Source organism: Ovis canadensis, chromosome 12 (assembly GCF_042477335.2).
Source record: "Ovis canadensis isolate MfBH-ARS-UI-01 breed Bighorn chromosome 12, ARS-UI_OviCan_v2, whole genome shotgun sequence".
Lineage (NCBI taxonomy): Eukaryota > Metazoa > Chordata > Mammalia > Artiodactyla > Bovidae > Ovis > Ovis canadensis.
The window spans coordinates 62,182,907-62,209,852 of NC_091256.1; the positions used below are offsets into that span (position 1 = coordinate 62,182,907).

The window sequence follows — 26,946 nt, forward strand, 5'->3', positions numbered from 1 at the left end:
GGGGAAGGGAAGGGGGATTTTCAAGTCTTCGGCAGCAGCAATTCTAAACTTATGACTCAGGGCTGGCACCCTGTGCCACGCGGCCTGTTTTCACTTTCTGGCCCCCCTTACTTGATGGAGCCCTGCCCACCTACCTGGTGACTTGTCCCAGTTCAGCAAATACACCCCTCCACTTTTGATAAGTTTCCAGACACTGTGGAGTGGGTGGGCTGTGCATCCTTCAAAGCTGATGGATCTGTGCCGGCTGAGCCACGTGCGAAGGGGCGTGGCTTTCATCATGTCTCATCACAGCCAGCCAGCCATACATGGTCACTGTGGCTGCAGAGCTGCAGCATGGTGACTCAGCCCCGAGAGGCTGATGTAATGGGGGGAAAACCGGAGCCAGATTGTGGTTGCTGAAACCTAGAGGCTGAGAGCCACCCCCTCACCCCACCGCCCTACCCCAGGGTCACCCTCGCCTGCCCAGGAACCACCTAGGGCAGCTCTGAGCAGACCCAGGTCTCAGAGCAGAGGTTCCAGAAGAGCTGGAAGAGAAACTACTGCCTCTTAATCAGATGCCGGGCCAGGGTGTGACAGCCCAGTCTTGTTGGGTCTGTGTGATGTGGTCACGGGAGTGGGTGTGGACATTTACTTGGAAATTGATTCTTTCTTGAAAGGAGAGCCTGCCTGCTTCTTTTCCTTAGAAAATACCGATCTTGAGAAGGACCCAGGTGTGGTATTGAGGGGAGGGGAGAGCCATTTTAGATTCTTATTCAGTCGTGGCTTGTGCAGTTCAGGGTGATTTGGTCCCAGGCCATGCAGTTTTTGTGAGCATTTTCACTTGAGATAGTTGTGAAATTTCCAGGCAGTAACTAAGCAAGGCCTTTGACAGAGAAACTTCAGCCAGGCCAGCAGCTCTTGGGCTAGGATCAGAGTTTATTCTTTCTCGAGGGACAGCCTAGAGAGGTTTCCAGAGGTGGAGAACTCACCAACTTTATGTAATTCACTGAGCCCATGAAGTGGAGAAGAGCAGGAACCACAACTCCTCACCCCCAAAGGCCAGGTTTGCCGTGGACAAGGGGACTTGCACAGAGCCCTGTGGGTGCTGCAGGAGAGGGGCTGGTGCTGAAATGCTGGCCGCTGGAACATCTGCCTTCCCAAGGGCGTGTTTCCTGTGTGCACGGCACACGGAGTAAAGTGAAAATAAAACAAAGGTTTTCTTGGAGCCCAGTACATCCAGTTGAAAGATCTGTTGTTTATTCTAAGATTCTGTCATGCATTCTGTTGGTAAAAAAATGTTAAGCAACCGTTTGTTTTAAAAAGTACTGACAGTAATCAGTGTTTTGTGTTTACTTGGTTTTTTACTTTTTAATATCATTTACCTGCTGAGACATGAAGGTGACTGTTTCGTGGTGGCCTCTTGATGCGTTTTGGGTTTTGCACCTTTTCTGACCAGTCATTCTAAGGGTCTAGAAGCCAGCCCCTGGTTGGTCTGGGCCTGCAGAGGCATGTGGCCTTTGTGGACTTGGTTCCATCCTCCCTGTCCCCCTGCTTCTTGTCCGAGGGTGTCGGGATCACTGGTGGGGCCGGTTGTCGTCCTTCCTTGTGGTAATGCAGAGGCCTGTGGCTTTCCCCAGCCATGGATTTTCCCCAGCACAGCCAGCACGTCTTGGAGCAGCTGAACCAGCAGCGACAACTGGGACTTTTGTGCGACTGCACTTTTGTGGTGGACGGCGTTGACTTTAAGGCTCATAAAGCAGTGCTGGCAGCCTGCAGTGAATACTTCAAGATGCTCTTCGTGGACCAGAAGGATGTGGTGCACCTGGACATCAGTAACGCGGCAGGTACCCTGCTGGGTTCAGGGCCGAGTTTGTGGTGGGCCCCGTGCCACACACGGCCCTCCTTGAGCAGCACCTTCCAGCTGTGGGGCATGGAGGGTGGGTGCCAGACTTCCCACACAGGACTCGGCCATAAGTGCTTGAGTACCAAGTTCTTACCATGATTGAGAGGCCTCTTTTGACTGGGAGCGGGGTGGTAAGGGGAGAGTGGCAGGAAGACCTCATGATAAGCTTTAGGATGAGTGAACACAGGACAGGCTCATCAGAAGGGGCAGAGAGCAGGAAGGCTGTGAGCCCCTGGTCCCTTTCCATTCTGAGTCAATCTTTGACCCACTATCCCAGTGCCTTGGTGGCAGTGGCAAGGTTTGGGTTCTGGAGGAGGAGTATCAGGAAGGTCTTGGGATTGAAGAAGGAGCTAACTGGTCTTAGGTTCAGGGTTGTTAACCCAGAATGACATGCCATGCTGCCAGAAGTTTGGCCAAGGTGGTGTTTCCCCATTTTATAGATGTGGAAACTGAGGCCCAGAGAGGTTAGGTGACTGGCCTGGACGTCAGATAGAGGGTTGGTGGCAGAGCCCTGATGAAAGCCAGTGGTGATAAAGCGCATTGGCTGGGTGGAGGGTGCTCAGAGTGGCCGTTCATACCCTCTGCCCTCTGTGGGTGTGCTTCTTTTTGGAGCCTGCCTCTCCACTGGCACAGGAGATGGGGGAAGTGGCCTGCTACTGCCACTCTGCTTTTTACGAATCCCTCGATCCTGCCATGGAGTGGAGCGACTGGACAGGGTGCTGGTACCAGGTCTTGAGATGGTACCATGACGGATGTCTATGTCCTTGGCAGGCCTGGGGCAGGTGCTGGAGTTTATGTACACAGCCAAGCTGAGCCTGAGCTCTGAGAACGTGGACGATGTGCTGGCCGTGGCCAGCTTCCTGCAGATGCAGGACATCATCACAGCCTGTCATGCCCTCAAGTCACTGGCTGAGCCGGCTGCCAGCCCTGGGGAGAATGTGGAGGCCTCAGCCGCAGAAGGTAAGCTTCTTGGCAGGCTGTTCTGAGCAGGTGGCTCTTGAAGAGAGCTCTGCCCCTGCCTCTGGGTCAGCGTCATATGGCCTCGCCTGGGTTGTAGGGAGCTCGTGGGGAGGAGCTGCAGCGAAGTCTGAGACTGCCTCTCAGAGGGGCCCTTCTGCCCTCTCTTCCTGAAGGCACTGGGCAGCCACGCCTGGCTCAGGGCCTTTATACCAGAATCCACTCCTCCAGCAGGCCTCCTCTCCCCCCACCTCCTCCTGGTCCTCTAGCTCCTCAGGAAAGCCCCCAAGGCCCCGTGTGGGCCAGAGTCCTCCTGACACACTTTGAGAAAAGCACACTCCTCTGCATGTAAGCAGCAGTCTCTAGCACCATTTCATGTGTGAGGTCTGTCTCCCTGACCAGTCTGCCAGTCCCACGGCTGTTACATCCCAGGCCTAGCTGGCAGTCTTGGCATGGTGTTGGTACCTGTGAAGAGTCTGTTGAGTGAGCCAACCGACAAACCACTACTTAGGTATATCCTAAGGGAGGGTCTGGAAGAGCTAGCAAGTTCTGGGCCACTTCACCCCTCCCAGTGGTGGGCACTTGATGGGAAATGGCAGGTCTGTCCTCTTCCATCTCCAGTGGGTGACAAGAGAGCCAAAGAGGAGAAGGCTGCTGCCACTGCGCTGAGTGAGCTGGACCCGGCCAGGAGCAGTCCGCCTGCGGGCCCAAGCCGGGAGCCCAAGGAGGAGCGAGGTGGCCAGGCCGAGAGCACGGGCAGCGGTGAGTTGCCATGCTGAGGATCCAGCTGACTGGCTGTCGCCTGCCTGTGGGCTCCAGCACCACAAGTGGCTTCCTCGGGAGGCTCTTGGTGAGGGGACACAGGCAGCTGCATCCCTTGAGCTCAGGCTCCCCAGAACAAACTGTTGGTTTTTCTGGGGCATCTGTTAAAGCCAGAGCAGAGACTCAAACGACCTGAGCTGAGATGTGCCGGCCCCCCCGCCCCAACCCTCCGGCCACAGCCACTTCCAGAGGCCTAGTCCAGGAGACCCATCCAGCCCCTGGACAGAGGGCCCCAATCCAGCCCTGGATGCCCCCACCCCCACTGCAGGTGCAGAGCAGACGGAGAAGGCAGATGCTCCCCGGGAGCCTGTGGAGCTCAAGCCGGACCCCACGAGTGGCATGGCTGCTGCTGAGGCCGAGGCTGCCTTGTCAGAGAGCTCAGAGCAAGGTACCTTCCACTGGCTAGGCCGGCCCTCACTTAGGTCAGCGTCCCCCACTCTTCCTGCGACAGCTGATCTCACTCTGAGTCACTCTTTCACATCAGCTTTTGGGCCAACATCATCTTTTCTCATTCCTGAACTTTGATGTCAGTTTCTTGGTTGTATATCCTATATCCTGGCCTTGCTTCCTTTTAGCACAGAAGTATGGCTGTCACAGTACTGGCCCGCCTGTTTCTCCCAGAGCTGAACACCATGGGGGAGCTTTGCTGCCCCTGACACCCACCCCTGCCCCTGCCCCCAGTGCTTGTTGGCTGACAGCATCCTTCCCACCTGGGGGGCCAGCTTGGGGACCTGGTGGACCGAGGCCCATCTGTAACCTTCTGGTAGCACTGTCCGGGTCATCGGTCTCCCTAGGCTTCCTCCAGCCACCCTGCGGCTTCCAGACCCTGCCAGGCACTTGCGAGGCGCCCACACAGAGATGAGCCCGCCCCCAGCCTCACTTGACACCCACCCCCCACCGCCCAACTCCCAAGATGCCTCAGTGCCTGCCCTTCTCCTGGCAGAAATGGAGGTGGAGCCGGCCAGGAAGGGAGAAGAGCGAGAGGAGGAGGAGGGCGCCGCGCCGGCGGTGGTCAAGGAAGAGGGGCCGCCACTGGAAAAGGGCGAGGCCCCGGAGGAGAGTGAGGAGTCAGCCAGCACGGACTCGGGCCAGGAGCTCGGCTCTGAGGCCCGAGGCCTGCGCTCAGGCACCTACGGCGACCGCACGGAGTCCAAGGCCTATGGCTCAGTCATCCACAAGTGCGAGGTGCGCCGTGGGCGGTGGCGGCCCGGCCCCGGGCCCCGCCCGGCTCCGCCCCTGACCCCGCCCCCTGCACCCGCAGGACTGTGGGAAGGAGTTCACGCACACCGGGAACTTCAAGCGGCACATCCGCATCCACACCGGTGAGAAGCCGTTCTCGTGCCGGGAGTGCAGCAAGGCCTTCTCCGACCCGGCCGCCTGCAAGGCCCACGAGAAGACGCACAGGTAGGCCCCGGGGCCGCCCCCTTCCTCCGCCTGACCCACCCTGGATCCCCGCAGAGCGCCCCTCCGCGACCCTCCTCCTCCGCACTCTACCGCCAGCCCGCTGAAGCCCTACGGCTGTGAGGAGTGTGGCAAGAGCTACCGGCTCATCAGCCTGCTGAACCTGCACAAGAAGCGGCACTCGGGCGAGGCGCGCTACCGCTGCGAGGACTGTGGCAAGCTCTTCACCACGTCGGGCAACCTCAAGCGGCACCAGCTGGTGCACAGCGGCGAGAAGCCCTACCAGTGCGACTACTGCGGCCGCTCCTTCTCTGACCCCACGTCGAAGATGCGCCACCTGGAGACGCACGACACAGACAAGGAGCACAAGTGCCCGCACTGCGACAAGAAGTTCAACCAGGTATGGGCGCGGGGTGCGGCGCAGGGGAGGCTGGGGAAGAAACTGGGAGGGCAGATACGGAGGGCGTTTGCCTTCTCCACCGGACCGGAGGAAGGGTGGAACCCCCGCAGGGCCCCCAGGGAGGGCCAAGACCAGAGGTTCCAGGGAGGGAGGGGCTGGCCTTCTGACCCCCTGTCTGGGTACAGGTGGGGAATCTGAAGGCCCACCTGAAGATCCACATCGCCGATGGGCCCCTCAAGTGCCGGGAGTGTGGAAAGCAGTTCACCACCTCAGGTAGGGCCTGGCTGGCCCCCGCCCCCACCCCACAGCGCCTCCATGCCCCCCACTCCCACCCCCTGCCAAGCCTTCCGTTGGTCTCACCACAGGGAACCTGAAGCGGCACCTGCGGATCCACAGCGGGGAGAAACCCTACGTGTGCGTCCACTGCCAGCGGCAGTTCGCTGACCCCGGCGCCCTGCAGCGGCACGTTCGCATTCACACGGGTGGGTGGGTGAGCCTCGCGGGGGCGACGCGGGGACGTGGAAGGAAGGGAGGTGCTGACATCTTGTCCCGGCTGCTGCCTGCGTCCCCAGGTGAGAAGCCATGCCAGTGCGTGATGTGCGGCAAAGCCTTCACCCAGGCCAGCTCTCTAATTGCCCATGTGCGCCAGCACACCGGGGAGAAGCCCTACGTCTGTGAACGCTGCGGCAAGAGGTGCTGCCCTTACCCCCGCCCCGCCCCGCCCCGCCCCGCCCCCAATCCAGGCCCGGTGGCTTTCCCAGCACTGGGTGGGCGGAGAGGGTCAGACAGAGCAGAAGCCTGCTCTGTCCAGTCTGCTCAGGAATCGGTCACACGGCTGTCCAAAGCAGGTCGCTAAGTCCTCTTCCATCTCAGCCCTGCCTTATCCTGGGCGGTTCAGTGCAAAAGCCCTTCCCTCTGGCCCTGCAGATTCGTCCAGTCCAGCCAGTTGGCCAATCATATCCGCCACCATGATAATATCCGCCCCCACAAGTGTAGCGTATGCAGCAAGGCCTTCGTGAATGTGGGGGACCTGTCTAAGCACATCATTATCCACACTGGTGAGTGTGTGCCCACCTTTGTCCCAGGCCCTGACCCCGGGCCAGATGGTGGGTGGGGAAGGGGTGGGAGACGCCCTGGACCCCAGCCTTGGGAGCTGACACTTGCTGCAGGCTGCTTCCAAAGCAGTTTAACTCCCAGGAGGGCCCCACTTTCTCAGACCTTCTAGAAGGGCCATCTGTGCCTCAAGTAGCCACCCCAGAGCATTTCCTGATGCAAAGACAGGGCTGCAGGGGAAGCTGGAGGCCACTGAGGTCCTCCCCCCCTGCACCCTCCCCCCAATGGCAGGAGAGAACCTTGCCTCCCCCCCCAGGAGAGAAGCCCTACCTGTGTGACAAGTGTGGTCGCGGTTTCAACCGGGTGGACAACCTTCGCTCCCATGTGAAGACTGTGCACCAGGGCAAGGCCGGCATCAAAATCCTGGAGCCAGAGGAGGGTGGTGAGGTCAGTGTGGTCACTGTCGATGACATGGTCACGCTGGCCACCGAGGCACTGGCAGCAACGGCTGTCACACAGCTCACAGGTGTGGACATCACTCAGCTCCCAGGGCAGTAGGGGGTGGTCACAGCAGGGCTGCCTCTGGGACATCTGCAGAGGAGCAGGTGACTGGTCTCAGGCCTTGCTGATTCCGCCCACAGTGGTGCCAGTAGGGGCCGCAGTGACTGCCGATGAGACTGAAGTCCTCAAAGCTGAGATCAGCAAAGCTGTGAAGCAAGTGCAGGAAGAAGGTGAGAGGGGAGTGGAGCTGCCTTCAGGGAAGGTGGTGGGCCCAAGGGCCCTTCCTGTTGTGACCTCACCCCTACCTTCCACAGATCCCAACACCCACATCCTCTATGCCTGTGATTCCTGCGGGGATAAGTTTCTGGACGCAAACAGCCTGGCCCAGCACGTGCGGATCCACACGGCCCAGGCACTGGTCATGTTCCAGACAGATGCGGACTTCTACCAGCAGTATGGGCCGGGCAGCACGTGGCCGGCCGGGCAGGTGCTGCAGGCCGGGGAGCTGGTTTTCCGTCCTCGGGACGGGGCCGATGGGCAGCCTGCCCTGGCAGAGACACCCCCCACAGCCCCTGAATGTCCACCATCTGCTGAGTGAGCAGGCACCCTTCCTCCTATTTAAGGATGGATGGCACCCTAGAACTGAGAAGGGTGACCCATTCCCTAGAGAGAATAAATTTGATTATTTTCTAATGCTGCCTGTAGCTCCCTGCGGGGGTGGGGTGGGGAGCTGGCAGCTCTAGCTGATACCACAGAAGGGCTGCTCCACTCAGCTACCAGCCAGCGGAGCCTTCTTCTTGGGAAGGCCAGGCTGTCCCTTTGCAGGGAGCCCCAAGACCTGTCTAGAAGGAGGCTGACCCCTTCGCCTGAGTTGGGATGTGGGCAGCACACCAGAGAAACTGTGGCTCCATGAGCCCCATTCCCTCATCTGGTCTCCTCTTTGGAGGCTGCTCACTTGCTTAACCTGAGGATTGGACCTTCCCTCTCTGCCGTGAACACAGCTGTGACCCTGCTCCCCTCTGCTCAGGTGTTGGGAGCTGGGCCCAAAGGGCTTGGCCACACTGCTTACCAGGATCCAGAGCACCTCTGCAGGGCCCAGTGTGAGGGCTCATTCAGCCAGAGCAGCAAGGTAGGCAGAGCACCAGACCAAGCAGGCCACAGGCCTGGTTCTGTTGGGCTTAAGGAAGCCAGAGAGCACATTTGCTTCATGGTAACTCTGGCTGCAAGATCAAGGCCAGGCCAGCGTCATCTTCTGGGAACATTTACTTGCCCTGTATCAGTGGAATCTCTTAAGGTGAGGGGCTGGAAGGACAGGAGTGAGCGGCCAGGAGCTCTGGTGGGGAGATGGGAGGTACAGCAGCAGGGGTGGAGAAGCAGGGGCTCCGGAGATGCCGTCTCTGCTGCCTTTCCATATGGCTCGTCCCCAACAGCTGTAATTCCTCACTCAGAGATGGCCCCATCCAGCACTGGAGTCCAGGGATACTGCAAGTGAGACCAGTCTGTGTTCCGTCCCTCCTTGCCCAACTCATCTTGTGGTGGGTCCAGCTGTTCGGAGGCAGCTGCTGCAGGGCCAGCCTGCACCTTATCCAGAGGAGGAAGGGATGAGACCCCAAAGCTTAATGTTTCTGAGTTTGACTGGGCAGCGGCTCTATTCTTTATCTAATTTGAAGTGCCTTCAACGTTACCCAGAAACCAGTTGGGACCTTGAAGTGTCACATTACCACCACAGCAGTGAAAAGGTGGTTCAAGTTGTAGTCTGATGAAAATTTTTTTGTACAAGATAAAATTATCCTTGGGGAAGATTAGTGGCAGAAAGGAGATGGGTTCTATATACAGACTTAGGGGATTAAAAGCAAACATGGGGTGAGGGCTTACTGTTCCTAGAGGCCAAGGACCCCTGGTCCTCCCATCCAAGTGAAAGTCACATCCACACTTGACATGTTTTGTATTTTTTAATAAAGTTTGTAATCCAATGGACACACAAAACAAAACTGCGCTGAGAAAAACAGTTTCATAAATTAATAAGTGTTAGGAAGTTGAGGGAGAGGTCAAGGTCACAGAAAGAAGGGAAGCCAGTCTTTTTGTGTGTGACACTTCCAAATTGTGGGGGCAGGGCCCGTGCTATAACGAAGCGCACTTATACAAATGAGTGACAATACAAAGTCTGAGTATGAAAATAAGATTTTCTCTGAAAACACATTTTTGGCACAGATTAAAAAAAATGTATGTCAGGGAATTTGATTTTTAAGTCAGTATTATATATATTTATATATATTATATATTTATATATACACACATCCCAAGTTCTGCATATTCCACTAGGAGAGAAAATCCTTCCGTTTGCTCTTTTTGATTGTAAACTGTACATCCTGGGTGAATCAAAGATGGTGGTGGCAGAATTAAGAGAGGTGACATCCAAATGAGCAAGGGGAAGGGAGGAGTGGGGACCAAACAACTCAATGAAATGTTCCTTGACCCCAAGGTTTCAGCAGATGTTTGAAGTCCTGTGTGAGTCTGTGATGTGTGTTCACGTACACCAAGACATCCAGAGTGTCACAGCCTGTCTTCACTGTGCAAAAGTCCAAGTCACTAATTTAGTGCAAAGGCAGTTCTGTTTTGTTTCTTAAAAACAAAAACAACAAAAAAATCCCACTGCCCTGTTCCTTTTCTCCAAAAAGAGGAGAGAGAAACCCAGCCTCAAGGTGTCTGCAAGTCCATCGGTTGGTGGTCTGTCCTTGGGCTAAACGTCATGTAAACATACAAGTAGCAGCACCACTGCCCAGAGGGATCTGTCCGACTGAGCCGGGCGGGCGGGCAGGAGGGTGAGGCTGGCCATCTGGCAGTGGAGTCTGTCCCCTTGGGCAGCTTCTTCCTCCGCTTGGCTGGGTTGTCTGTGTGTGATTTTTGCTGCAGAGCCTCAGGAAGATACACCGAATGGTGGCCACTCAGTGGCTCACACAGAAGCGATGACGATCATGAGGTGGGGCGAGATGCTGGAGATGCTGGCCAGGAGGTCAGGGGCCAGCCGGGACAGGTGACTCTCGGAGAACTCACAGGGCGGGAAGATCTGCAGTACGTAGGCAGGCTGGAGTGGGGACGAGAGAGAGAACTGGGACCCCCGGCTTCACATCACCCACCCACTACCTCTCCTCCCTCAAACTCCCAACTGGGGGGCCCTGAAGGCCCAACACACGGAGCCAGGCTGAGTCAAGTTCCCAACCAGCTAAGGTCTCTTGAGGCTTTCAGAAGAAAACTAGGTATCAGAAAACAAACAAACTGACTGCCTCCCTGGGACCCTCTTTTCAGTCATTAAGCTCAAGAAAAACCTGCTGTCTCAGCTGCCCACTGTCTCCCAGATGGGCAAACGGCAGTCCTCCCCATACATGCCCATCCCCAGCTGGCCTCCTCCATCCAGAAGGCCCCTTTGTCCAGCTCCTCTGCAAACTGTCCTGGACTCCTCTAGTTGGCACTGGCAGGTTAGTCAAACTGCCCAACCAACACTACCCACAACCCCCACCCCCACAGGCGTGCTCTGCCAAGGCAGGATGCTGGGCTGACCTGATTGGAGCCGGGGTTGGGAACATTGATGATCCCTGCCGCCTGCTTGGCCTGCAGATATGTGATGAAGGCAGCCTTGAGCGACTCTGTTTGGCTCACGACGTCCTCTTGGTCGCGGCCACAGGGCAGAGCCAGCAGCAGACAGTAATCTGTCTCCACCTGGCGGAGAGGGAGCTGTCAGTGATCAGAGGCCACCTCACAAAAGAAGGTCAGAGACCAAAAAGACGACTCTCCAACCCAGGGGATTTGGCTTCTAAATCCACAAAAAACCCTACTGCTGAGATGACCTTGAGGTCCATCCATATACTTGTTGAATAAAAAGAGCCTCATCTCTGGGTCTAGAGGAACTTTACACCCCTAGTGGAGACAGAACACACCCTTCATCATCCACTCCAAGAATCCCATTACTGCATTCCAAAACAAGCCAGGGAGACAGTGGGGGCCACGCATGGCCTCCCTTCTTGGTGGGACAGTGGCTCACCTGGCCCTGAGCCTTACCGTCATCCTTCGGGCAACCCCTTCCAGCTGTGAGGCCTCCAGGCGCATCCGCTGGGCAATCCGCAGGGGGGGCCCTCCTTCAGAGAGGGGCAGGGACCGATGGGCCAGGACATTGTTGCCAGAGACGAAGTGGAGCTGCACAGCAGCCGTGTCGTTCTTGAGGGCCAGGAGGCCCTGCCACACAATGGGGTACTTCTGTTCGCAGGGAAACAAAGAACAGTGAGCTCATGGCTGGAGAATGAGGCCATGCTGGTCATGGCCCTGAGGAGAAGGTGCTGATCTAAGTGGGGATCTCAGGACAGTGAACACAACGTAAAGCTTGGAGGGTGGTAGGCGAGGCCCTGTCCAGGCTTACCTTCAGAAGCTGCACCATATCCACAGGCCTCTGGGAAGTCAAGTGTGGAGAGGAATCTTGTTTGGGGGTGGGTGGGGCTTCAGTATGGGGCAGAGCCAGTCCCGGAGGGGTGCTGGGGCCTGAGGAGGTGGGGACAAACAGCGGCTGCTTTGGGGCAGCCTGAGCAGGAAGAGTCGGGAGGTCAGGCTTCAAGGAGACACACACAGGGGAGGGATAGGAGGTCTGGCTCGTCTCTGCCTGTGCCCTCTGGACCTGGGTGTGAGGCTCAGCCGGCCTGTTGGCAGAGACATTAGGGAGGCGCGGCTGCTCGACTCCTGTCTGGGTGCCCTTGGCTTCCTGGGACACCGGAGGCATCTTGCTGCTTGGAGGCTGGCTGAGCTGGGAGGGCTGTGCAGGCTGGGCCGGCTGTGTGGATTGCACAGGCTGGAGGGGCTGTGCAGGCTGAGCAGGCTGTAAGGGCTCGCCTTCAGGGGGGCCCTGGAGTTGGGTGGGAAGAAAAAGGAAGAGTCGGTCTGTTTCTCACAAAGAGCATCTTGCCCCCAACCAAGCAGCCAAAAGCTCCCGGATGGGTCACCTGCAGGGCAGCTCCTGGCAGCCAGGCCCCTGGAGAAAGCTTTTACCAGATGGCCCCACTCTCAGGCATTCAGGATTGAGGGTTCTGCTAAGAGGTCACCTGTTCCCTACCTTGTCACCCCCTCGGGTCACGGCCGCCGCACCACCCGCTCCCACTGTGAGTTCCCTCATGTCCCCCAGGCTCTGCTGTAATCTGATCCCTTCATTCTGCAGTTGAGGAAGCTCCTCTTGAAATCCACAAAAAGGACGACATATTTCAGGGACCTCACTGGTACCCGCCACCCTCCACCAACTCTCGGGACCAGAAGACAGACTGGGCGTGCTCACCTGAGCGGGAACCTTGGTCCGGGAAGGCAGACCAATGGAGGCCGCGGCAGGGAACTGCGTGTGTGTGAGCTGGGCCGGGCCGTGGTAGGTGCGGACGTCTCCGTACCGGTACTCCTGGAAGAGCTCCCCGCTCGAGTGCACGATCTGCACCCCATGGGTCACCACCACTGGTGGGGTCAGAGGCAGCCCCTGAAGCTGGTTGCTAGGGGTGACTGTGAGGATGCGGGCCTCCCCGTGAGAGGCAGGGGCAGGGGCAGCTTTGGCATCTGCCGTCTTAGCAGCTTCTTTCCCTGGCTGCTGAGGGGCCTTACTGGCTGGTGGCACCTTCCCGACCCCGTCTGCCGCCCGGGGCTGCTCGCTGACGGCAGTCACGTGAGGATGCACCATGATCCTCACATCCCGGGGCACGGTGTACGGGTGTAGCCGGTACTCAGACTGCATGACCAGCACCTCCGATTGCACGGGGGCTGCGGCTCGAGCCACGGGCAGGTGGTAGTGCACTTCCTCCTCTGGAGGGTGCTGGGAGGCCAGGGCGGGCACCCCAGCTGCGGCCGGCTGGGGGGTGCCAGTGCGCTGGGGGGCCCGGACCTCTATCTGCTGCGGCTGCAGGGGGGCCCGTGGAGAGTGGAGTGTCTCGGGCCGGATGCTGTAGGTGATGCTAGGCAGTGTGGGCGTGTTCATCCTCACCTCGCCCTGAGACAGGTGACTGAGGGACACAGTCTGGGTGATGCTGTGTGGTGGCATAATGACAGACTGCTCCGGGTGGATGCTGGAGATGAACTGGGGCACAGGAATGCCTGCTGCCAGCATGACCGTGGCGTTCGTGGACAGCGCGGTGGACGTGGTGCTGCTGGGGTGGCATGCCCGTGGGAACGGGCTTGGAGCGGGCCCACTGGGTCGAGGGGAATGTGCATCTGGCTTGGTGGCTGCCAGATGGGACACCGTTCGATCTGTCGGGGTGCTGGGCCCCGACGTGACGTGGTTCACTTCTGCCGGCAATTTGCTGGGCAAGGCCGGAGGGTGGTGGGGAGTAAGAGTGGAGCCCAGGTTCGCCGGCTGAAGGACCTTGGTCTCTATTTTGAGGGTGACAGGGTCAGCAAGCTTTTTGTTAGTGGTGACTATGCTTGGGGTGAGGACTAGCTGGTTGTGAACCAGCACCGGAGGTGTGTTTATGCCCTGCGTGAGGACCTTCACTGTGCCACCCTGGGTGACGGGTGTGGACACAGACAAGTGAATGGGCTCGGGCTTCTCCAAGGACGGACGGTCAGCCTTCACCGATGAGATCACAGGAGATGCGTTGTACGTCTGTGCAGTCAGTACCAGGGTAGAATGGGTGGCCACGTTTGCATAGCCTGAAGGAGCTTGAGGGCCTTTGGCCGGAGGCTGAGACGGCGTGACAGAATCGGGTTTGACCTGAGGCTTGGACACCGACTGTTGAAATTCAATGTCCATCGCGCTTGCTGGGGGGATCTGGCTGATTTTGGCGCTGATCCGCTGGGGCCCTTCAGTCTTCTGCCCCGAGTAGCTCAGGAGCACAACCCCTTCGGAAGTGTTCACGCGCAGCCCGGCACCAGAGCCCGTGTCTGCTGGGCGGTCATCAATCACAGACATAGACCCCGGGTGGAACCGGTTGTGGTCACTGCTGCTGGATCTCTGTTTGCACTTTGCTGATGGCGCGATCACGGCACCCGCCACCGTCACGGCACCCGTTGTTGTGGCTGTCACACCCCCAGAAGCAGCGGTCACCGCACCCGCCGTGACCGTCACTGCACCTGTGGCGGCATTCACTGTGCCCGGAGTGGCGTTCACTGTGCCCGTGGCGGCGTTCACCACACTGGGGGCGGCGTTCACTGGAGTGGTGAGAACGTTCACGGGCCCCGTCAGGACATTGACTGGTCCCTTCAGGACGTTCACGGGGCCAGTAGGAGTGTTCACCAAGCCTTTCAGCGTGGCCACTGAGCCCTTCACAGGGCCTTTCAGGGCATTCACAGGGCCAGCCAGTGCATTCACGGGGACCAAGGAGACATTCACCAGGCCAGTCAGGGCGCTCACCAGGCCCGTCAGGGTCTGAGGAGCAGGTTTCGCCAGAGTTATCTTCTGCGAATTCTCCAAATCAATGCTGACAGGCATCCGGCTAATGACAGAAGTAATTTTGGGAGCAATGACTGGAGTCACCTTTTCTTTGTCAGCAGCTACTGGAACCTCTGAGGCCTGTGTGTCAGAGGTGTTAGTTACTGGAGTTGCTGTTTTTTCTTCTAAAATAGGTTTTTTAGATTCAGCTGGAGGAGGCAGTGCCTCATGCAGGCAAGGGGCAGCGCTGACAGGCTCTGCAATGGCAGCTGTGACACTCGTGGAAGTGACACTCGTAGCAGATACATATTTGGGGTCCATGAGGATCTTCCTCAGCGTACTGGAGCTGGTGTCGATGTCAGAGGCCTTGGTGTCTGGGGGAAGAGCTGGAGATGGGGTGGACTGCACCTGTGGCTCCTCCTGCCTCGTGATCCACTCTGTCACCTTCGCAGGGGGACTCTGGTGCGGGATCCCCCCAGGAGCGACAGGGAGTGGGAGCTTTGCTATCGTTACCGAGGGAATTGGGGGGGTGGGCATGCTTGAGTCACTGGGCGGGGTCACTGGGTCACTTTCAATGATGGAGTGCACCTTGAATCTGGCTTGAGGCTCGTCATGCACAGGGGCAGGCTGCGAGGGAGGGGCGGGGTCTGGCAGCGCAGGTGCTCTGGTAGGAGTCTCTTCCTCCATGCTGCTTTCTTGGGGCAGATCCTCTTGGGATGGAGTCTTGCTTGGGTCAGAAGCACATGACTCAGGAGCAGTGGACTGGGGCTTGTCATTCTGCTTTTCTTCCTGTGGAGCTTCCGGGGGTTGTACCGTCGTCCCATCACTTGAAGTGGGGCTCTTGCTTTGAACCTGCTCAGGTTCAGGGACATGGGTCTCTGTAGTGCCCCCTGTTTTCCTGTTTGTATTCCGTTTGCGGCGTGATCGAGTAGTCTTCTGGCGCCCTTTATCTTTCCGAACCAGAGGCACTTCTGCTTCTTTTGAGCCCTTGGCTCCTGGCACTGGGTGGGAGGTCTCGCTGCTGTCTCCTCTGGCTTCCTTGTTGTCTGCTGGGCCTGCTGAGGGGTCAGGCGCACTGCCTGGTGGCCTAGAAGATTCAGCAGCAGCCTCTGTCTCCAAGATGCCAGACACAGCCTCATTGGTCTCAGGCTCCATGCCTTCCTCAGGAGGTGGCGGATCTGTCTGAGATTCCGCAGGGTAAGGTGGCGGTGCAGGGAAGTTTTCTGGCTCCCCAGAAATGTCATTGATGATGGACCCGATGGCTGCGGCCAGCTCTGTTTCGCTGGCTTGGTGTGCAGGCTTGTCCCTGTCCTCTGTAGTGAGGCCCTCTGCGGCATCAGAAGCTGCCGCCTTGAAAGCTGAAGGTGTGGAGGTTTCCGTGAGCTTCTCGATGTTCTCCACGGCCTGCTCCAGCTCCATCTGCCGGGCTAACTGATTTGCTTCTGGGGACTGCTTGGAGGCAGATACATCCTCCTTCTCTGGTTCCTTGTCCGGTTCAGTGGGCTCACTGTTCAACTGTGATGATACACTCCCCTCCTTCTGGGGACTCTTGCTCTTCTCGGGGGAAACCGCCACGACCCCAGCCTCCTTCTCCACCGGCAGTTCTGAAGGGCCCGCAGCCACACTGGGACTCACGGTGGCTTCCGCATTTTTCATGTTTGCAGATCTGTCCACCGCCGACCTAGAGTTTCGAGATCGTCCTCTCTTTGACTTGGAGTTTTTCTCAGGGGCTGCTTTTTTCTCCACTACTTCAACTGGGGGGGTTCCGGGTGGATTTCTGTCCGTGCTCCTCTCTTTCTTGTCACGTTCCTGTTCACTCGCTGCTGCTTCTTTATCAGCCTTGGATTTTGTATTATTTTCCCTCACATTCACCTGGGCACTCCCCTCAGTGGTCGCCTCAGGACGTTCGGGGTCAACTTTGGGTTCGTTTCTTCCCCTCTTCCCTTGCTGACCACCAGCAGCTGCTTTCTGGGATCGTGGGGATCTCCAGCCCTCAGCTGGTTTGACTGTCTCAACTTCTTTGGCCTCAGTCTCGTCATCTTCATCGGCCCGACGGCGAGTCTTTGGAGGCCTCCCTCTCCGAGGGGTCGTGGGAACTGCCGCGGCCTCCTGCAGCTCCCGCTCCAGTCTCTTCCTGGTCACGCGCGGCTGCTCCACGGGCTCCTTGACTGGAGAGCGGCTATCATGGTCGCCCATGGTTGCGTAAACACTCCTCACATTCCGGCGCCTAGTTCGGCCAAGTGGCAAGCTTGGCTCAGGGTGTTCAGGGTCTGTGGCTGAGTTTTTAGAAGCAGTCCTTGTAATCTTCTCTGCCTCCATCTTCAGTTCTAAAAGCTTCTGTGCCTCTCCCCGGGGAGAATTGGACCGCTTGAGCTTTTCCCGGTCTATCCTCTCACTCTTCCTGGTGACGGGCTTTTCCACGACACTTGCTGCAGCTGCCTGAATGGGGGTCTTGGAACGTTTACTTTTGTTTGGCTTTTTATCTTTTGCAGCAACTGGAGGATCAACCTCTACAACTTCAGTAGCCGGAGGTGGAACCTCAGGAACGTCTTCCGTTTTTTGACTTGTGTTAGGTTCAACGTTAGCGGCCAAGTCTGGCTTTTCCACTTGAGGCTCATCGGCTTCTTCAGGCTTCTGAGTTGGTTTTGAAAGTGTCTGGGTGCTGTTAGGTTCAGGATCTATACTGATCTCTACTTGGGAAAATGAGGCCCCAGGAGTTGGAGGTTTGGCATCCAGATAAGGCAGCTGATCGACTGACGAGCCTCCTTCAACAGTGGAAGGAGGCTCGGCGGTATCTTTCCTGGTGTCCACTCCTGGAGGCAAGTCTCCTTGCTCAGGCTGTTCCACAGTGATGGGAGCCAGATCTGTACTTGTGGGTTTTGCTTCTTCTGGGACAGAGGCTGGCTCAGTGGTCTTTTCTTCTGGCACCAGAGGCCCCTCTCCAGTCTTTTCACCAGCTGTCTTCTCCAGTGATGCTGCTGTTGATTCTGGAGCTATAGCAGTGACACTAGGAGGCCCAACTGAAGATGGGGTTTTCAGTTCTGGCTCTTTATTCTCAGAAGCAGATTCTGGGCTCCTGGGATGATCCTCTGTATCTTCCTGTTTCTCAACCTCTTTGGGTTTCTGGTCTTTTTCTTTTTCTTTCTGCTGCATTCGTGTGAGTTCCATGAATTTGCTATGGAAAAGAACTACTGGCTCTTGAATCAAGTCAGTTGTGTTATTCAGCCCATCAGAGGTCTGCCTCCCATACAACCTGCCGGAAACGAAGTCAGATTCTTCCTCTTTCCTCTCTAGATGCTGCAGTCGCTTTGAATCTTGTTCAAAGATAGAGCTGTGTAAAAAACGAGAAGCAAATAATTCTTGCCTTTCCTGTTCTTCTTCTTTATGGTCATCTTTCTTATCATCCATTTTCCCCTCTGAATCAGTCCGGATTTTCTTCTTTTTCATGTACCAGGATGGAATAGGTCTTGGAGCAGAGTCTACCTTTTCTTTATCTTTGTTGTTTCGAAAATTAGCAAATCGGGAGTCCCAGTCAAGAAAAGACCAATTTTCTTCTCGAGAGGAAGAAAGGGATTTGGCTCTTTCAAGCAAAGCCTTAGTGTCCGGTGTGATTGTCTTATCCAATGCAAAAGAATAAAATTTGTTCCTTTCTAAAGAACTGGAGAGTCTTTCATCTCTCTCACGTAGTTTGTCTTCTCTGTCTCTCAATAAAAAAGACAACCGAGAACTTTCAAATAATGCAGAGGCTCTAGGTGAGTGAGATTTGTGTTCACCATCATCATCAGAATCAGAAGGCACTTCGCCAGGTTCCAAGTCACGGACAGACCTCTTTCGAAGGCTGTCTCTCTTAATTACGCTGTTTGGGAAACTCACATCAAATCTACTGGCATCGTGTTTCATTTGAGAATCCCACCGATTTAGTTCATCTTCAGGATTCAAGACAGACAGTTTGATTTTAGCCATGTCTGCCATCTGTTCTCTCCTGCTTGAATCATAAGGATTAAATTTTAAGGACTCTTCTCTGACTGTTATATGAGAATAGGGGAGACCTTTGTCATCTACTTTAGGAGACCCTCTTATGGACATTACCCTAGGAGAACCAATAGGGTCATCATCTTCGTGGAAGGAACCAAGCCGGACACTGGGAGAACCACCAGTCCTTTCAGAATCTTCACTGATCTGGCGTGAACTTCTGTAGTTCCTTTCTCTCTTGGTGCAGATGTCAAAATCAACATGGTCCATCCTTTTCTTTTTGCTGGGAGGAGAGTCATCGGTGACATCCTGAGGGGGTTTGCCTACCTCGTGAACAAGACTACGTCTTTCGTATTCATCCACATCTTTTTTAGGACTGCCGAACTTCTCAGACTTGGCTATTTCCATCTCCATCTGCTGTTTTCTACGACTCTGCTCCATTTGTTTTCGGTAACTCTGCGTGTGATCAATATCAATGCCAATTTTTTCTTCAGTATTTACTGAATGTGGTTTCTCTTGGCCCGATTTACATTCAAGTGGTTCATCACGAAGACTGCAATAGTTTTTCCTATTATCTTCTCTCTCTGGTCCTTGATCATCTAATAGCTCCAGCTGTTTGAGTGGTGGTTTTGAGGCAGTGGGTTTTTTTGACTGGATTTCTTGATTTTCCACAGATTCACCTACTGGTTCTCTCAGCCTTGCTTGCAGATCTGAGTTGGGCCTTGAGCCAGTCCCAACAGAAATACTGGTAAGCTCCTGACAGTCTTTGGGGCTGGGAACAGCATTAAGTCTGTCTAGTTTAAGTTTTTTAGATTCTCTTTTAAGAATTTCTTTCCTCATAGGCTTTTTTTCAGACTCTCCTTCCCTCAGCAGAATGACATCTCTAGAGGACATGTCAGGCTGTTTCTTTAAAAGCACCCGAGCATCTTCCATCTCTGGACTGCTTTTCTTGAGGTCTGATTTCTGCCTTTCTGCTTTCAAATTGGAATCTGCAAAACGCCTTTTCCTCGCCTCCAGCTTCTCCAGATCCCCAGCACTCACCCCGTCAGCACTCTGCTCTGGTTTTAAGTGCTTCCTGGGTTTAGGCCGGCCTTCCTTATCTACCACTTCTATGTGGCTTGAAAGCCCCCTTTCCTTTGGCACTTTCATCCTAACAGATTCCAGTTTAGACAATTCAGACTTTGCAGGCTCTGCCTGAGAGGTCTGAAGTTTCTGATCTAAGGCAGAAGACTTGACAGCGTCATTATCAAGCTTGGACTTTAGCTTTTCCAAAGGAGCGTGGTCAATAACCTTCCCCTCTTTTTCTTTCACTCGAGTCAAAACCACACAAGGCATGAGTTCCAAGCGGTTTTTGGCTAATCCTTCTTTGTCAGCCTTCTCTCTGCTCAGTTTATTAGAACTCCTCAACTTTTCGGGGCTTTGTTCTCTCTCATTTTCTTGGTCTGTTTCCGAAGACTGAGAACTTGGGGAATGAACTTTTCCTTTTCGTTTCTGCTTGTCAGTTTTGTCCTTCTCCACCTTTTCCTTCCTTATTAAACGTCTCTCTCTTTCCACTCTCTCAGGGTCGAAAGTTCGCTCTTTATCTGTCTTCTCATTTTTTGCATAGCGTTCCAAACGAGGTTTGTCAAGTTTATCATATCTTGGAGGGGAAAGTGAGCTGCAGCTTCCACTCCGGTCTGAGGAGCGGCTGTAAACCCTCCTCTCGGAATCACTCGGCAGTCTCTCCGACTGTGAGGGAGATGTTCCAGGGCTCTGAGGGCGTCGCAAGTGCACTGGACTCTGACTGCGTTCGATTGGTCTCCTCTCGTGGTCTCTGTCCCGGTCAGACTCAAATCTTTCACGCTCTCTTTCTCGCTCCCTTTGTCTGTAACTGTATTCCCGAATATCTTGTTCATAAGGATCATTTCTATAATCCCTATACTCCCGGGGATCATCATAATATCGTGATTCATAGTAGTCTCCTTGGTAAGTTTCCCATTCTGAATAAAATTCTCTCCCTCGAGCTGGATAGTCCCGTCTGGAATCCTCAGGATATGTGCCTGGAGTACGGACATTCTCATAATATGTACGATCTTGGCTATAGTCATAAGATCCCCTTCGTTCTTCTCTGCCAAAGACAAAAAAGAATGTGTTGGTTTTTTGTTTTCTTGTCACTGACACATTAATCATACACGTGCAGTTATAGAGTCCTGCTTCTAAAAACCTTTGCCGTTATTTAATCATTAGAACTGGGGCTTCCTTCGTGGCTCAGTGGTAAAGAATCCACCTGCCAATGCAAGAGACATGGGTTCGATCCCTCATCCAAGATAAGGAAGGAGAAGGAAATGGCAACCCACTCCAGTACTCTTGCCTGGGAAATTCCACAGACAGAGGAGCCTAACAGGCTATAACCCATGGGGTCACAAAGAGTCAGACACAACTCAGCAACTAAACAACGACCAAATCATTAGAATTTCACCATCCAATACCACAGCTACAAACCACAAGTGGCTACTAAGAGCTTGAAATCTGGCTCGTCTAAATCGAGGTGTGTATAAATGCAGACTAGATCTGGTGGATTTAGTCTTTTTTTTGTTTTAAAGAAGACATATACTTCAGTAATTTATTCAGATTGAATACATGTTGAAATAGTATTTCAGATAGACTAGGCTAAATAAATTAATTACTTTTCTGCCAAGAGATAGTCTTACCACAACTTGGGAAACAAACGTATTGTTTGAAAAGACAGATTAAGAACTAAAATCTTTCTACCTCTGCAACCTCTACCTTAACTCACAGTTTAAAAAAACACACTGAAAAAAATAAATAAATAAAATAAAAAAATAAAAATAAAAAAACACACTGGGGGCCAGTGTCCCTGGGCTCAGTCTTTACACTTGTAAGATGAAACTTTGTAAAAACTTTCCTAACATAATACAAGGCACATACTTGGCCTTCAGTTATTGTTACTTTTCCCCAACCTGCCAACTAACAAATTATGTATTACAAGCTGTGTGAGATAATTCCTTAATTGTAAAAGAATTCCTTAATTGTAAAAGAATTCCTTAATTGTTAAAGTGACATGACCCAGTGCATTCAAAATAGAATTGAATTTACGTGCAAGAATGTGTATGGTGTATAAAATGGAAATTTACCTGTAACAGAGGCCAATTCCTTTACTCTTGGTTCACGTCCTATTTTTGTTCTTTCAAACAAGTATGGCTTACTCAGTCTACATAGTACTACTAACGGCAGCTCAACGAAACATAAAGAACCTTGAGCCTAAGCTTCTAAAAGCATGAGCTTCTGTCTTCCCGGCTCATAGCTGGTACTCAAATTTGTTGAAAGAATGAACCGGAGAAAAGTATGTCAAAGTTGCTACTGGGCAATGTTCTAACCCATTTTCAAGAGCAAATGAAGCATCTAGACTTAGCATTCAACACTGGAAGCATCAATAGCACCTTATTATATGCATTTATACTGAACTTTATCATTTCAAAGAGAATCATTTATGACGCATCTATGATATTTCATTTAATAGGATGACCAACTCAAGATGATCCCTCTACAATTCCATAGGAATCAGATTCTCTGCCTCAATACTGGCCAGCCATTTTGAAAAATTAGGCTGACTTAACTCATTATCACCATAAATACAAACTCCAAAGAAGCATCACTTTCACATGTAAAGGAGAACACACTATAAAAGAAAGAAAGTCGCTCAGTTGTGTCCAACTCTTTCCGACCCCATGGACTGTAGCCTACCAGGCTCTTCTGTCCATGGGATTTTCCAGGCAAGAATACTGGAGTGGGTTGCCATTTCCTTCTCCAGGGGATCTTCCTGACCCAGGGACTGAACCCGGGTCTCCCGCATTGTAGGCAGATGCTTTACCAACACACTATAAGCTTCCTTTTTTCCTTTGATCACACCATGGCTTACAGGATCTTAGTTCCCTGACCAGGGATTGAACTCAAGCCCCTGGCAATGAAAGTGCAGAGTCCTCACCACTGACCACCAGGGAATTCCCTAAGCTTTCTAATATAAAGTGGTTAAGACATCAAGAATGGCTGTAAGTTTACTGCCTGCATTAAAAGTAGGTTTAAAAATGGCTTCCAGGTATTTTCTAAAATAAGCAAACTAAAACTATGTCCAAAATGTGAAAGAAAAAAGTCACAGAAGTCAAAGGTATATACGTAAACATTAGTGCTACACTGTTCAGTTTAATAAATGACGATTTTGTACGCAAAAGAAATGAGTGTTCCTGCCATCAAGGAACTCTAGCAAGAGACAAAAAAACTGCACACTAGTACTATGTACAAAAGGCTCTGGCAGGACCCAGGGGGACTTTGAAAGGTCAGGTTTTCAGAGAATGCTGTTCCCATGACTACAAAATATCCAAACTACCATAAGTAGGTGAGAAATTCATCTAAAGCATAATGTGACTCCATAAATTTGTGCTGAGAATCACTCTGGCAACCTGTAAGACTCAATGCACTAGCAGGTAAACTAAATGCACTGGGTTTATTTCCAGCCCAATCGCTTAGGAGCCTGTGACCTTATCAGCAAAGTCATCTGATCATCAGTTCCTACCATAGGTAACACATGAGAAGAGTCACAGCACTATTTCCCTGACACTGTATTTAAGGGAATAAAAGAAATACTTTTAAACTGCAGAGCCCTACGAAACTTGAATCATCGCTTGCTTTCTTGAGCTGAACTGTCATTAGGGGGTAAAGCATTTCTTCCCCCCACTTATTCATCAACTATTGAGTGGCATGACTTCCTTCCACTCTATGGAAAAGGCAAAGATTCTTAAGCTCTACTGAAAGGAATGCATTCTAAAAACACTACCATCTGAAACCAAATGAGGCAAAACTGGGTCACAGTGAAGTCCTACACCCTCATGCTTCCTACTTTAGAGATAAACTCCATTCAACAGGGATAAATAACCAAAGAACAAAGCCAGAGCCAGATCATCAGTAAAATGAATTAATTTGAGTGGTAATATTCAAAAATTAACACCGATATAACATTATCCAACCCTCGTAAGACACTGTTCTCTAAAAATATTGAACATACACACAGAGAATTTTAATGAAAGTTTTATGTCTCAAGTGCCACTAGATCATCAACACGTATTCCACTCACTTACGGCTAAGAGTTCCTATAAGCACTTAAAGTATTAACAATGACTTCAGATTGCGGGGGTGGGGGTGGGGAGGATGGAGAATCCTCCCTGTAGAGGATATGTAGACTATGTTCTTACATAAGTTCATTCTCTTTCTCTCACACACACAGAAAAATTTAGAACGTGGATTCCAATCCACTAGTGGAAAAACCACTGACACCTTAGAAGTTCACCCTTTGGGAAATTTGGCTGTATCGGACATTTTTCATTAAAAAACCGCTCAAGTAGTTAACGACCATTACACTAAACACCATGAGTAATTGAAAAAGAAATATATACCTTCTTTGATTTAAACAAAAATGAAGTAGCAAGAGGAGGCAATAAAAAGGGAATGCACTTGATAGGTTTCTGGGAGCATGATCAGGATTTGCCTCAATCCTTGTCACAGAGCCCTTTTATACTTGAACTTGAGTGTCTAAAGGCATTTCTCAAATAGTCTTTTGTCTAACACATATCTACAGGGGTGGAGATCTAGTAGAAACATTCCAGGAGACTTAATCACAGAGGCAAGTTTGGACAAACAGCTTTATCATATGGAAGATAGCTTCCATTTTCAAATGTGATCAGCTTGTGAAGAACCTACTGACATTGTCAGGGTGTTTTGATAAATGTTGTCTCAAAAAGAATTAATCATCGGTTCTGATACAATTTTAAGCATTAGCCTGATTTAGATGGTGACACCTTAAATGACTGTGAACTGTAATGGTTCCTACAATTCCCACAAGCAGCAGAAAAAATATCAAATACCACATAACCATGACTGAAAACATTAACAAAGATAAGCAAGGTTTACTTTATTTTTTGCCGTGCCATGTGGCTTGTGGGATCTTACTTCCCTGATCAGGGATTGAAACCAGGTCCATGGCAGGGAAAGCAGCAAGTCCTTCCACTGGAAGGCCAGGGAATTCCCAAGGATTGTTTACTTTCTACATAGCTAAAGTTATTAATTTATACAACTTTGGCTTTCTGATTCACAAATTATTTAAGAGATCAGAATATAAAACAAAGCTCTTGATAGTCTTTTGAAAGTTCTTTGTTCTTTCAATTAATTCTATGAGCTCATACATGGTGACAACTTGGATGCTGTCATTACTAAATACACTGGGCATTTAATAGTCTATAATGCATTTCAACATGTTTAATTTAAATGTGTAAGGCATGATGATTTATACATAAAGTTATAATCTGGAAAGGAGTAACTCTTTTAATGAGTATTCTCAGGGAGAAAATGTAGATAAGGTTAACCCAACTCCCATGAGCTACATGAGAAATCCATTTTTAATGTGTTTCCATACGTGGGGATAATAAAAGGAATAAGTTTGGGAGGAATGAGAGTAGCAATAAGGGATGAAAAACAGAACTTAATCTCGTCTAAATTTTATGTACTAGAAATTTTAAAATTCAAGCTATGCTGATAGGTTGAAAATACATACCTTCTTTCCAATAACATTTCATAAAAGTCTCTAATATCTTGACCAGATTTTTCCATACAGTGATAAAATGCCAGCTGACTTTCTCGATTTGCAAAATCCACCTTTAAAAAAAAAATGAATAGCAGGTGTTTAATGCAACTTTCAGATTTCAATGATGGAAAGTGTTACCAAAGTTGAAAATTCTTCTTCTGGATAAATTTCAAGAAAACGTAACTTAAATTTCATTTAAGTGAAATAGTCCTCATAACTCTGTATTTTTTTAACTTGAAAATTCTCAAATTCTACAGAAATCTTGATAAAGAATTATAATTTAAAGTTTCAGAACCCAATCCTGAAGAAGTAGAGAAAGCAAAATCAAAAATGGAAACATACCTATCAGGATTCTAGGCCATCAGTTAAATAATCAGACCAACTAAATCTAGTAATATCTTGTGAAAAAAACAGGCTTACAACCCAACATTCAAAAAACTAATAAGATCATGGCATCTGGTCCTATCACTTCATGGCAAATAGATGGGGAAAAATGAAAACAGTGACAGACGTTATTTTCTTGGGCTCCAAAATCACTGCAGATGGTGACTGCAGCCATGAAATTAAAAGACGCTTGCTCCTTGGAAGAAAAGCTATGACAAACATAGACAGCGTATTAAAAAGCAGAGACATCACTTTGCAGACAAAGGTCCTCTAGTCAAAGCTATGGTTTTTCCAGTAGTCATGTATGGATGTGAGAGTTGGACTATAAAGAAAGCTGAGCACTGAAGAATTGATGCTTTCGAACTGTGGTGCTGGATGAGAGTACCTTGGACAGCAAGGAGATTAAACCAATCAATCCAACAGGAAACCAACCCTGAATATTCACTGGAAGGACTGATGCAGAAGCTCCAGTACTTTGGCCACCTGATGCAAAGAGCCGACTAGTTGTAAAGATCTTGATGCTGGGAAAGACTGAAGGCAGGAGGAGAAAGGGCAACAGAGGATGAGATGGTTGGATAGTATCACCGACTCAATGGACATGAGTTTGAGCAAACTCTGGCAGACAGGGAAGGACAGGGAAGCCTGGCATGCTGCAGTCCATGGGGTTGCAAAGAGCTGGATATGATGAACAACTAAACAACAACAACATCTTGTGCATAAATTTGCTGGAACCACAGTCAGAACATAAAATATGGAAGAACATTTAAACTTTACTCAGTGGGGCCTCCAAGTCACTAAAGCATAATATTCACCATCTATCGATATCTTATTTTAAAAAGACTGATTTTAATCTAACCATCAGAGTTATTAAGTGCATGAATTCCTTGAAACTCTTATGAACAAAAGTTTTTAAATAAAAATACTTAGACAAAAGATCATACTTTCAGTGATTACCCACTCTTTAAGAGAAGAAGAAAAAAGATCGAGAGGATCATTCAAGAAGCTGGACTGACTCTTGGAGCTCCTGGGAGTGCAGCCTACACTGATAGCTCACTCGTGAGCACCAGGAACCCAGGGTGTAGGGAAGCATACTTCCTCGAATGAGGATTTTTAGGGAAGGTTCTGTGGTAACCTTTTAAAGGACTCTTGTGTCCTTCAGTTCAGTTCAGTTCAGTTCAGTCGCTCAGTCGTGACTCTTTGCAACCCAATGAATCACAGCACGCCAGGCCTCCCTGTCCATCACCAACTCTATTCACTCAAACTCATGTCCATCGAGTCAGTGATGCCATCCAGCCATCTCATCCTCTGTCGTCCCCTTCTCCTCCTGCCCCCAATCCCTCCCAGCATCAGAGTCTTTTCCAATGAGTCAACTCTTTGCATGAGGTGGCCAAAGTACTGGAGTTTCAGCTTCAGCATCATTCCTTCCAAACAAATCCCAGGGCTGATCTCCTTCAGAACGGACCGGTTGGATCTCCTTGCAGTCCAAGGGACTCTCAAGAGTCTTTCTTCTCCAACGCCACAGTTCAAAAGCATCAGTTCTTTGGTGCTCAGCTTTCTTCACA

The 26,946-nt window shown here is 51.6% G+C and overlaps 2 protein-coding genes across 7 annotated transcripts in view; one reads left to right on the top strand and one right to left on the bottom strand.

The window, feature by feature from the left end:
- The window catches only part of ZBTB17 (zinc finger and BTB domain containing 17), a 28,469-nt gene extending 20,760 nt beyond the window's left edge, over positions 1-7,709 (top strand). For 2 of the 3 annotated variants that reach the window (XM_069545957.1, XM_069545956.1), the window contains 14 exons: positions 1,617-1,823; positions 2,654-2,842; positions 3,461-3,601; positions 3,930-4,049; positions 4,605-4,846; positions 4,923-5,065; positions 5,162-5,462; positions 5,648-5,735; positions 5,828-5,944; positions 6,035-6,155; positions 6,390-6,520; positions 6,832-7,041; positions 7,157-7,246; positions 7,331-7,709. In XM_069545957.1, coding sequence (XP_069402058.1) covers positions 1,619-1,823; positions 2,654-2,842; positions 3,461-3,601; positions 3,930-4,049; positions 4,605-4,846; positions 4,923-5,065; positions 5,162-5,462; positions 5,648-5,735; positions 5,828-5,944; positions 6,035-6,155; positions 6,390-6,520; positions 6,832-7,041; positions 7,157-7,246; positions 7,331-7,614 — 2,382 coding nt within the window. In that variant the 5' untranslated portion in view covers positions 1,617-1,618 and the 3' untranslated portion in view covers positions 7,615-7,709. Of the gene's footprint in view, positions 1-1,616; positions 1,824-2,653; positions 2,843-3,438; positions 3,602-3,929; positions 4,050-4,604; positions 4,847-4,922; positions 5,066-5,161; positions 5,463-5,647; positions 5,736-5,827; positions 5,945-6,034; positions 6,156-6,389; positions 6,521-6,831; positions 7,042-7,156; positions 7,247-7,330 lie in introns of all 3 variants that reach the window. The other variant, XM_069545958.1, reaches the window with a different exon arrangement.
- A 2,168-nt stretch (positions 7,710-9,877) lies between these two features.
- SPEN (spen family transcriptional repressor) overlaps positions 9,878-26,946 on the bottom strand; it is an 87,905-nt gene continuing 70,836 nt past the window's right edge. For all 4 annotated transcript variants that reach the window (XM_069545921.1, XM_069545922.1, XM_069545923.1 and 1 more), the window contains 6 exons: positions 24,971-25,071; positions 12,328-20,476; positions 11,428-11,904; positions 11,073-11,267; positions 10,575-10,733; positions 9,878-10,101 (listed from right to left, as the gene is read on the bottom strand). In XM_069545921.1, the coding sequence (XP_069402022.1) occupies positions 9,970-10,101; positions 10,575-10,733; positions 11,073-11,267; positions 11,428-11,904; positions 12,328-20,476; positions 24,971-25,071 (9,213 nt within the window). In that variant the 3' untranslated portion in view covers positions 9,878-9,969. The remainder of the gene's footprint in view (positions 10,102-10,574; positions 10,734-11,072; positions 11,268-11,427; positions 11,905-12,327; positions 20,477-24,970; positions 25,072-26,946) is intronic.